Raw genomic sequence first — 12,456 nt, forward strand, 5'->3', positions numbered from 1 at the left:
TATCTGAAGAAAGATGGACAGGAGTGGGAGCAGAGAAAGATTAAGTCAATTTTTCATAAATTTTATGGAAACAAAGTCAGATGAGATGCACCTTTATGTCCCTAAAAGCACAGCTTTGTCCTCAGCATAAGAGGACCTGATCAACGTACTGAGCCACAAGGCTCTATCCTGGGGATGTCTTTCTGTATGCTGTGAATGTGTTGCTCTGATTGATTGATAAATAAAACGCTGATTGGCCAGTAGCCAGGCAGGAAGTATAGTATAGGCAGGATAAGCAAAGAAGAGAATTCTGGGAAAAGGAAGGCTGAGTCAGGAGATGCTGCCAGAAGCAAGATGTAAAGTACCCGTAAGCCACAAGCCATGTGGCAACTTACAGATTAATAGAAATGGGTTAATTTAAGATATAAGAATTAGACAGCAAGAAGCCTGCCACGACCATACAGTTTATAAGTAATATAAGTCTCTGTGTGTTTACTTGAGTCTGAGCAGCTGCAGGAGCTGGGTGGACACAGAAAAATTTCAACTACTAATGGTGCCCAATGTGGGGCAAGAGTTTTCACCTAAAACCTTAAAAAGAAGATTCTAAAACGAAGCTAAAAACAGCTTCCTAGTTGTCTCTCTCAAGTTAGTGGCAGCCTGCAGGCTTGAGCTACTCTATGCGGGTTCCTGGCGTGTGGGCTTGACCTACAGCATGGCGGGCGGGAATGAGGCGTCTCCAAGCCACACATTACACTGCGTGGTGAATTTAGCTTTTGCTAGTACAGACAAAAAAAAAAAAAAAAAAAAAAAGAGGTTTCTGGGCTACACGCTGCTTTGATAAAAGCATAGACCCACTGCTTCTGAGAGTCGATGGTACACATGCTCCCAGACCCAGAGCTGGCGGTAAACGTAAACATGCCATGCTGGGAAGCTGAGATGGGCGGAGCCAGCAGCCACTGCTGCTGTTTCAGTTTTAGTAATGCTGCAGTTTAAATCACAATATGACAGATTCAGATGGAATAGTTTACAATGTGTGTAAAAGTGTATGGAGGCTTGGAAGAGAGACAAAAAGGGATATACGCAGTTATATGAAGAAATAGTTTTAAAAAATAAAGTCTTTAAAGAGAAAGTAAAAGTAGTATAAAAATAAGCCATGTAAAGATGGATAATACACAGAGAATCTGGGTTGTGTTGTCTTTGTGATTTTTTCTTTTTTTTTTTTTTTTTTTTTTTTTTTCGAGACAGGGTTTCTCTGTGTAGTTTTGGTGCCTTTGCTGGAACTCACTCTGTAGCCCAGGCTGGCCTCGAACTCATGGCTCTGCCTCCCAAGTGCTGGGATTAAAGGTATGTGCCACCACCGCCCGGCCATCTTTGGGATTTTTAACTGCAGAAAGATATTTGATTATAAAGGCTGCTCAGTTAAACCAATATGTATATTTTAAAGGTGCTCTATAGCAATTCCTACTCATGCTGGAAAATATGTGCAAAGTTTTACAAGAACCCAGGAGTCACATGCCAGTCAAAAGTATCTGGAATCAGAAAAAGAAATGTAATGTCAACCTGGGCAGAGAAAGGCCAGACTCAAAATCAGAGTTCTAGGTCTTCTTCTCCCAGCTCTGCTAGCTCTACCATGACTCACCTACTGAGGCCTGCATCTTCACCAGGAAGGAGATGGTCAAGAGATATAATCTGAAGGACTTCTGATTTAAATATTCTATGAATAAATGAATTACCTCAACCAAAAAGATACATTATTTTTAAGAAGGCAAACCAAGTCCAACTACACATACACACAAACACACATGCACAAACTGACCATCAGACAACCAAAGTGTCCACACACACACAACCGTGCACACACAAACCAACCATCAGACACAAGTGCCACACGAAGCTGTAAGTGCTCCAGAGTGACAGCAGAGTCAGCAGATGATGATCAATGATTTATTTCCATGTCTTTGTTTCCTTAGGAGGATGTGAGTATGTTCTCAAGAGAGAGACTGGGTATCCTGCATCCCTCCATCACAGTGATCTTCACAGGGCCTGGGTCATAGGAAGGGTTTGTAAAATGACCTGCCACACTCCAGGTGTGACACCCCTAACACCAGAAGCCAAGAGCCTCCGAGCCTGGAATTTTCTCACCATATTATAAGGCCTCTGAACTTCTTAGGTAGGAGAAAGAAAAATAACCCAGAAGGAAAAAGCCATCTAAGTGTGAACAGAGACTGATGGCATGACGGGACACAAAACTATGGGTCAAAGGAGTGAAGTGTGGCATTCCGGAAGTTTCCACCAAGGGATCGAGCTTAGGAAATCAACAGGAGATTAACAAGGGCAGGCAAAATAATCTCCACGGCATGATTTGTAAAAGGCCCAGCAACTAAGAACTAAAGCCTGGGCTAATAAAAGGAAGCAGCAGAGGATCAATGAACCAGAAGGGAGAGAGAATAGATGAGCAGGACAAGCGGGAACTAGAAGAACCTGGAAAAGAACTCCACCGAGAAACGATAGGTTCTGCCTCACAACTGCTCCATCAACTAAAAAACAAAAACACCCCATTTTTGGAAAGCAAAATGTATTTCAGAAGATAAAACCTCAGAGACAAATTAAATTGACTTTTTAAAACTATCATGCCATTGAGAAATGCTAGACTTACAATCTGGAGAACAGATGCAGTATTACTAGGTGCTGAACTGGTACAGAGGTAAGAATTCTTTCTACTTAAATTTTCTAAGTAAAAGGAAGAAAGTGAGGAGAGGACGGAAGGGGCACTTCTCTGTTCACCGTTTCTCAGGGGAGGGACCACAGGCACGTCCAGGCACTGGCCGCTAAGTCTCAAGCCAAAGAATACTGAATGGTAGGAACAATGCTGGAGACTTGTTACACTTTAATTAAAGTGAATCCTTAAGATGAATGAAAATATTAGGAGTGTCAGGAGCCAATCTCGCATCCTCCCTCCATTCAATCTACCATTCCCACTTATGAAGCGGAAAATCCAAATGGCCCAGCGCAGAAGCAAAACATTGGGGCAGTTTCAGGTTCTAGGAGATCCCCCACTGCCTCTTGAGGAAGGAGTTAACAGTTCCCCAAATGCCCTGCTTGGAATGGAGTGTTTTACATGAACCCGTATACAGGCAGGAAGGTGATTAAGCATTACAGTATTTGTCTTATTGTTGCCCTTGCTACAGAGAAAATACCAAAGCCACGGAGCAAGGTCAGGGGAAGGAAGGGGCCATTTGACATAGAACACAGAGCCTTCAGTAACTCAGAACATTCAGTCGCCTCTCATCATTTCCTTTTCTGGCGAGGGTATGAATGGAGAGTCTCAAAATCATCCATCCTCTGGAAACTTTCTTCAGACGAAACCAAGAGCAACACAGTATAATATTTGGAACTTAAAAAAAAAAAATCTATAAAACCTAAAAGACAGAGAAAGAAGCCAAGAGCTCTGAGCCCATGTACAACCTGCCTGGGTAGTTCAAAGGAAAGAAATGCAAGCCAATGCTGGCTCTTACCTCTAGAGAGCTCTGCATCCCCTCTAGAGAATTCTCCTGCCCCTCTAGATAATGCTGTACTTCCTCTCTCCATGCACGCTACTTCTGTGAGCTAAGGCCTCTGTAGATCTAACATTTGCTTATCCAAGATATGGCAATAAGAATATTGTTAATATGCATTCTAGGGTGGTTGTGCAGATTTAAATGAAATAATACACAGAAAGAACTGAGCAATGTGCTTAGAAAAGATCAATATTCAAAGAAGTCTGGACTCTATTCACTTAAAGGAGGGCGAGAATTAGAGTCATCGCTCCCAAAAGAAATCATGACATCCTTCTACATTTGCCCAGAACAGCAGAAACTGCATCAAGGTGTCCAGCTATAAATAAGATGGCAACTGAGAAACACTGGACTCCTGACTGCGAGCCGTAGCAGAAAGGACTAGAGACCACAGGAAGAAATGGTCTACTACAGCAAGATCTAGGAATCAGCTAGAACTCTGAAGGTCTTTTTGAACAATCAAGAGAATTTGAAAACTTTCAGCAAACTCGAGAGCAACAAGAAGCAGACATGGTGTTGGAGTGTGTTTGTTATTTTCTATAATCCTCGGCATCAACTCTTTCTATGCAGGGCCCTTCACCAATTCAACGAATTTCACAAACACCCACCACCACAAAACAGCATCCAACACGGGGGAAACAAAGCTAGGAAGGCGGCCAGGAGACTCAGCTGGTTCCGCCTGCACGTCTACTCTATGACTTATCTAAACCGACCTGAACAGGTCTCTAACTAGCCACAGCGGCTTGCCAACTTCCAGTAGCAAAGCTGTGTCAGAAGCACCGGTAAGGAAAACAATTAGGGAAGGCTTTTATCTACTTTTCACTTCTTCTCATCGGCCCTTCCTCCCTTAATATTCTTATACTCAGGGAGTTCAAAAGAAGGTAAAATAAAAATATAGCTACTATTCCCCACAAGTCACATCAGATTGGATAGTTTGACCACTTTCAAGTACTAATTTACTGAATAGTTTTGGTTTTTAGCAAAACAAAGATCTTAGAATTGAGCAGAAAACATTAGAAAGGTATGAAAAATGAATGAAAAGCAATAGTACAAAATTACATTCAGTTAATATATACTACATTAGCTTGGATGGGTGTGGTGTCCCCCATACCCAACTGAGAAGCTACTGAGAGCTGATGGCTTCTGGGAGAGATCAGTTTTCTTTAGGGGTATTTATGGCCCCTGATAGGTGAACCACGCATCAGTGGATGGCCTCATACCCATGAGTAGATGGGGACCACAAATTGGATTATAAAAAATGGGGGATACCAAGGTAGGAAAGGGTAAGGAGATAGAAGACAGATCTAAGCTACTAAGCAGAATGCTGGGTGAATATGGTCAAAATACATTGTATGCATGTATAAAATTCTCAAAGAATATAAATACTATATTTTTAAAAAAGCTACAAGAAGTAAAGCACAGACTCCTGGCTTTTTACTACAAAGGAAATATTACTTCACTAGACAATGCTAATCTTTAAGAAAATAATATAACATATAAAACAGTTCATAGTTTTGCTTTATCAAAAATAATAAATATTATATATCCAAGTTTTTTCCCTATGCCACAATAATCTTCTATGTTGCTTATACTAATTTTTGGGAACTATTCTTTGCAATAAAGTAAAGTATGGTGTGCTAGGAGTATAGCTTAGCTGTACAGCTCTCGCCTGGCATGTGTGAGGCCCTAGGCTCAATCCCAAGGAAACAAGGAAGAGAGCAAAGAAGGAAGGGGGAGGCGGAAGGAGGGAATGAGGGATAATAGGAGGAGGGAAGGAAAGAGAAAAGGAAAAAGGAAAAGAAACAAATGAATACTGTCAATTATAATCAACAAATTACTGTTGAAATGTATTAATATTTGCATTTGAGGATGCAAAACAAATTTATCCTTTCATGGAGAACGATTTAAAAAACAAAGGACCAATCAGCACCTTCTCCACTCATTTTCTGTTAAATCACCTTCTATCACTATGGGAAAAAACACTGTGACCAGGTGGTACCCAACATTTTTATCCCTTTTAGGAATTCCCAAAATAGAGACAACTGGTCTACCTGCCAGACCCCTTTATTTAGCTACTAGCTCAGACACACAAAGAACCAAGGTCTATTGTTGGGCCAGGGGTCTTTGAGGCTTGAAGATGGTTTGGTCAATGCATGGCCACCTTGCATTGGTGAAGAGCTGCCAAACAACAAACTCTTAGGCTCGAACATGGCAATATTTTATATAATTACATACCATGATCTTTCTGTCTATTCAAATCCAAATTGAGTTTACATTTTTCCCTCAAATTAAAAAAAGATTCATTTTTATGTTATGTGTATGAGTATCTTGCCCACATGTATGTGCACTACATGCGTGCAATGCTCTTGGAGGCCAAAGAGGTCATTAGATCTCTTAAAACTAGAGTTAGAGATGGTTGTAAACCAACTGATAAGGGTGCTGGAAAATCATCCCAGGTCCTCTAAAAGAGCAAGTCCTCTTAACTACTGAGCCCTCTCTCTCCAGTCCCTTCCCTAATATTACGTACACTCTATTTAAATCAGGAGCTGGCAAGCTCTCTCTGGAAAAGGTCAAATAGTAAGTATTTTAGGCTTTGCTGGCCACACAGCCTCCAGTGAAATGCTTTAACTCTGTCTCCATAGTATGAAAGCAGCCACAGGCACCATGTAGATGGGATGGATATGGCAGTGTTCCAATAAAACTTTATTTATAAAATAGAGGAGGGATTTGGCCCTTGAGGAGTAGCAGTTTGCTTTGCTATCTTAGCAAAAGTTCAAAATTAAAATTCCAAATTAAAGAAAGGGAGAAAAGGAACCCTAGTACTTTTATTTTTCTAAACAAAAGCCAAAGTTTCAAGTAGATATGTCAGAACATCCCTTTTAGGCTGAGAACTAGTATTAATTAAGATAATACTTCTAGGTGATCTAATAGTGACTGTCTAAATGAAAACAAATTTCTCTTATCTTAATGTCAGCTTTGATCACTATTAAATGGAAAACTATCACTGGGGGTACTTTCACAAGGCAAGAAGAGACAAACTAAATTGGCCATTAGTCATAATAAGAGGTGCGTCACAAATACAATACAATGCACCTGTGGAAGAAAACCTATCCAAGGAAGAGCTTCTTCCAGCGAGCCTCTTTAGGCAATCATCTCCTCAAACCTCATAAGCAGGTACTTAGGATAACATTCTTTTGAAAACAGTTTCCTGTTTTCTCTAGAACTTACAAATCACCACTTGCTGACATCCCAAACATCTTTTGGGTAGGGCTTTCCAAGTTATACCAGTTAATACATTTTTGACTGTGCTGAGAATCCAACTCTAAGCACTCTAGAAAGTTCGATGTGATTGGGCCAAATAGAAAGGAGAGCAAGAAAGATTCCTATCTTTGCAGCCAAAGATTCAGAATAAGGTCCCTCCCCCACATCCTGTAAATGAAACAGTCGTGATTTTCACAGGGTAGGTCCTTTTTCATCCAGGTGTACAGAGGTAGGATACTAAGCAGGTAGACAACAGTGTCTTTCAAGCTCGAGATAATTCTGGATGTACAGGAAGAACTGAATTAAAACATAGCCTGGTGTATTTCAACTTGTTTTTGTACCCAAGGGAATTGCCTCTAAAAGTTAATGATCTGTGAAAATGTCTGATATAAACAGGAGTCTGGTCCACCCCACCTCCCCAAAAAATTCCTGGGGGAATAATACTAATTCAAATTCAAAATCCAAATCTCCTGGGAATCAATCTGTACACACTAGAGATGAGGTGAGGTACTCATAAACTGCAAATGAGCCCTTAAGGAGCCTGCATTGTGACAAGGAGACTGAAGCCAAAGATTACAACACAGCACAGTACTACGGTAGCCAGAGAATCTGCGCTCCATGAACAGATACAAAAACCATCGCAATTATGATACCATAGGAAACCCAGGAAGGGATACGATAGATCAAACCACTACTTGCCTACCTGGTCAGTACATTTTCAAAGGTTAATCATACCCACTGTCCTGGGAGGTACTGGCAAATGGTCTCTCCTACATAGCTAACAATGTGAAGACCTAGCCACTTAAAACTTCATATTGTGGGCTGGAGAGATGGCTCAGATCCCTGGCTGCTCTTCCAGAGGTCCTGAGTTCAAACACCAGCAACCACATGGTGGTTCACAACCATCTGCAATAGGATCTGGTGCCCTCCTCTAGCATGCAGGGATACATGCAGAGCACTCATATCCTTAAAAATATAAATAATTTTTTTAATTAAAAAAAAAACTTCATATTGTTGGACTTAGAAATTCTATTAGTTTCAATGTCAGTAAACTAGTTGTGCTAACCATGGTTTGATAATATAAATGTCAGATTCCTATAACATTATCTCCTGGGGAATGTCTAACAAGTAGGTGGTCATATACGATAACTAACATTTATTCAGTGTACTTGCTAATCCTAGACATAGTATTTCATTTAATCCCTCTGAAACTCAAAAGTCTCTATATCCAGAGTGGAAGGACCAGAATTCCAGACAGTTCTTAGCCCAGGACCCTTGATTAATATGCTACTTCGCCTCTGTGGATCTGTCACTTGACACTGACCTGTTTCCAGGCACTAATGCAGATCTGCAAGTCTCTCCTTCATCTCTGCTTTATTCATCAGAAATGTACTACATACCTTATACTGGACCCCAAAATACCAAGACAGCAAAGTTAAATTTCCTATCCTCAAGAAAACATCACAGAGATGGGCATGCAAACACAAAGCTGGTATTTCTGGGCTACTAAAAGGCATCACACTAACCCCAAGAGAGGAGGGGTCTAGTCAATTCTGTGTTGAAGAGGAGTCATTGAGGAAGGGTCTAAGAAAGGAAGACAATGCTTGGCCATGATTTTGAAGGTTAAAAAGAAAAAAAAAAAAAACAAAAACAAAAAAAACAGGAGGGGGGGTGAAAGGAGGTCCACTGCAGAAAAATGGAGCGAAATCATCAGTCACCTAAGTCATCAGCCAGGTCACCGTACTGAGAAGTAGAAGAAGCTCCACCACGCCAGTCTCTACAACCCACCCCTGTACGTCTCCAGGTACCCGAAACAAGACAAGGAAGCACGAAGCACCTGCTGTCTCAAATCACATTCCCCCAAAAGACTGACTCCTCCAAACTTCCTTACCAACTGTGAGTGGGAAAGGGACCGAGAAGCCTCTGCCAAACACTGGGCACAGCCGAGAAACAACCACCACATCCACAATGGCTCAGCAGCAGCTCCAACAGCCTCATCCAGCACAGAATCTCGGCATTTGCCTCCACTGACATAACGGCCATTCATTTTTTTTTTTTCCTACTATTCTTCTCCCTTAGAGTCTGTGCTCAATCACAAGCCTGGCCTGGTTCAGTCCCCACTGTATCTCGAGCAGTCCCTGGACAGGAAGATACTCCACAAACTTGCCAAATGAATGCACACTGTTGTCCCTTACCCCCTTATACAATATTTCTATTTTAAATATTAAGACTCAAAGCAAGGTAACATTTCACTTTTATACAATATATACTATTTCCTTTACTATTTAATAAAATCTCATGCTGTAATGAAATTTTCTAATGTTCTAGGTAGCAGCCCTAACACTCCCCCCAATTTTTTTCTTGAGCAAATTGTTTGAAACAAGACATGCCTAAAGACTTTAACCCTGCTCTCTTCTCACCCAGATATTTCATCAGAGTTCATCGTCTGAACCTAAGACAACAAGTTGGCAACTACAGAAATATTACACCTACTGTAAGTCGGTGTATGTGTCCCAAAGCATTGTTGAAAACAAAAGGAAGTCATTCCATGTCTAAGGAAAAGTTCAAATTCCATCATCTTTTCAGCACGTGTTGGGGGGAAAATAGTGACGTCACCGGAAAAACAGGTAACACATGGCATGTATATGGCGGTCACCTTTGTTTAATTAGCATTGCTGATGACAGTCAGCTCACTGAGTTACATGCCACAGCTGCATGTTATAGAAAGTATCTGAGGCTGGGCGGTGGTGCACACACCTCTAATCCCAGCACTCGGGAGGCAGAGGCAGGTGGACCTCTGTGAGTTCGAGGCCAGTCTGGTCTACAGAGTGAGTTCCAGGACAGCCAGGACTATACCAAGAAACCTTGTCTCGAAAAACAAGGAAGGAAGGAAGGAAGGAAGGAAGGAAGGAAGGAAGGAAGGAAGGAAGGAAGGAAGGAAGGAAGGAAGAAAGAAAAGATGGTAATTCCTCTAGTAATCTGTTCACCCAAATGGCCATGTCTTTTGCGCCACTGTAACTATCTTCAAAATCACCACGTTCCGGCTGTTTCTGTTCCAGATGGAGCAGTTCTCCGGCATCTGAGACTAAAATAAGACACAGGAACCCAGTGCCAGAAGTTGAGCCGTGCCATTACCGCCCTAATTGAAGTCTTTGACACAAAACAGTAGCTCAGGACCAGGAAGCAACTTCATGAGTTCAAATATTATGAAAAAACAAATGCAGTCTTATATGACTCTATTTCAAGACCAATAAAGGTTTCACTCTAACCCCATGCTGTCTGGCCAAATCCACTTCTCGGTATAAACGCCATACAAAATTACACAATGGGTCCACACTAACCCTATTTATACGGGAATTACAAAAAGAAACCTCTAAACCCCTCTAGGGATAAATCTGTTTTTCTCAGCCAAGTGTTACCAGCAATAAATAGAGGATGTGTATGTAATCCCTAACAGCAGTTATGCAGAAATTCCCACCCATGCGAGGGTTTAGCAACTAAGCATTTCACTTAATCCCACTGCCATAATAGGGCAATTTAAAAGGTGTATTTCCATTAAAATACTACCTGCAAGATGAAAATATTATCTCTGATATTTTAAAGTAAAATTTCCAGGACAGAATAGTCAAACAAATGTTTTTTTCTTCAGTATACTCACTAGAAATGACTAAATAAGCATCCTTCCCATCAATACTTTCTCAAAAACTAAACACACCTGAATCCTTCAAAGTGAGTTTAGAAGTTTTATTCTTTCTACATTTTTACAAATGGACACCACACTACAAACATGTGCATTCATTCACAAGTTATTCACAGTATGGCTAATGGAGTACGTGGTAAGATTATGTATTACCCACTCACTGGTGACCCAGCTACCCAGCACCTGGATTCTCTTCCTAGGATTCCATCAGCATCTGCCAATGAGACTTCATTCAAGACTTAATATATTAAGAGAGAATGGATATTACTTTAAGCCATAAGGACCAGTTTGTGACACATATCTCGTGTTATATCGTGATTGAGAAAAATGGATCACTTTACCCAACCTTTATACTCTAAAAATACAACCAACATTTGTTCACACACGAAGTCAGGGTGGGAATATACAAGACCCCAACTGGTCATGGAAAAATGGTAGAGAACTGTCTGGCCATGTTTGTGATGAATTTTAACCAATGAAATCACTTTGGAAAAAGGATCATGCTGAGAACAAAATACCTTTTATGAAGCCTGGAGGTTTCAAATACACCACTATGTTCTCACCTGTCAGTAATATTCTGGTCTGCTAAATACACAGCCAAGCAGCTAATGCCACACAGCTGCAACCAACACCCTCTGATGAGTCAGGAGGAACCTGTTTACACAGCACAGTTCAGATACCCCAACAGGACCCTCTTCGTGTCTTCTAATCCAACCCCACAGCTAAGCACAAACAAGAAAATAAAACCACTCATGAGCCTGCTGGCCAAACACAACAGTCCACTACTATCGTTCTGATGTCGTAAGGAGTGACCGTTGGCCAGGCCTCTTTGCTTCAAGACATCCTTCTTTTGCCTGCTCTACCTTCCACTGACGTCCCCATCACACATTCAGGTGCTGAGGTATCCAGACAGGGCAATAAGCATCACTAGGAAACACGTTCCCAAAGAAGCTGCACGCTCTAGCAAAGAGTCCCTGTGGCGTCCCTGTGGCGTCCCCTCTGGTCAGAGGCTCACCACTCTCACACAGGAGAGACCTGCCAGACCCACCGCTGACCGGCTGTGCTGGGGTGACCTGGGGGCAGCACTGGGTGCCTCCTGCAAACATCACTTACTGTGCCTGGCATGTGACTTCTCTCGTTCCTCCCATTCTGAGAGGCGCCGTTTTTAAGCTTCTTCTTCTTCTTGGCTGTCTCTCTGTGCTCTTTCTGCTTGTTCTGCACCTCAATCAGGGCAGAAATGAAGCTGTTCTCCACCTCCTTCTCAAACTCCAGCTCGTCTCTCAGAGCCAACTGCTGCACCAGCTCCTCGGAGTACTCCTTGATGGCTGTCTCAATTTCTTCCAGCAGCTCATTGAGTTCGGATACCGAGAGCCTTTTCACTTCTGTGGCCAGAAACAAAGAGCAGTGAATCCTAAGACACCTGTTTCGAGGCGGCATTTAACGGAGTGTTTTAAACCAAAGAACAAAATCCAAGTCTAAGCAATTATGCTGACAGTTTGGGATCATCTTGGAAGCTAAGAAGTTCTGGTGGGCAGATCTGAGCAGAGGTAAGTAGCAATGCCACTCAGCGGAAATGAAAAAAATCTAATTATTTCTTATGTGCCTAAATCAAGCATCCCATGACTAGTACTATAGCCAAGACTGACATGAGGCTGGTGTGAGGAAACGAACAGACACAGAAGGGGGGACCGGGGTGGGGGTGGGGGTGGGGGGAGGGACAGAAACTGCCTGCTGACACACAGGGACAGGCTACCGGGCAGGGTTCTAGGGGGAGTCCATCGGAAAGGATTAAACTAAATGCCTGTTTAATCTTACATGGCCCCTCTCGTGAATCTGGCTCAAGATCGGGGACATGAATGGTGGGACAGTCCACGGAAGTGGAAGTGGGAAGACAGTCTCCCAGCTGGCATGGGAGAGCCAGAGCACCGCTGAAGTCCTAATGCCTGTCCCTCACCATGAGAC

The 12,456-nt window shown here is 42.1% G+C and overlaps 1 protein-coding gene across 2 annotated transcripts in view; it reads right to left on the reverse strand.

Moving 5' to 3' along the window:
- Fez2 (fasciculation and elongation protein zeta 2) overlaps positions 1-12,456 on the reverse strand; it is a 41,378-nt gene that overhangs the window by 12,580 nt on the left and 16,342 nt on the right. For both annotated transcript variants that reach the window (XM_052746303.1, XM_052746302.1), the window contains exon 5: positions 11,608-11,876. In XM_052746303.1, the coding sequence (XP_052602263.1) occupies positions 11,608-11,876 (269 nt within the window). The remainder of the gene's footprint in view (positions 1-11,607; positions 11,877-12,456) is intronic.

The sequence above is a fragment of the Peromyscus californicus genome, unplaced genomic scaffold (assembly GCF_007827085.1).
Source record: "Peromyscus californicus insignis strain IS unplaced genomic scaffold, ASM782708v3 Scaffold_1__1_contigs__length_55948999, whole genome shotgun sequence".
Classification (NCBI taxonomy): Eukaryota; Metazoa; Chordata; class Mammalia; order Rodentia; family Cricetidae; genus Peromyscus; species Peromyscus californicus.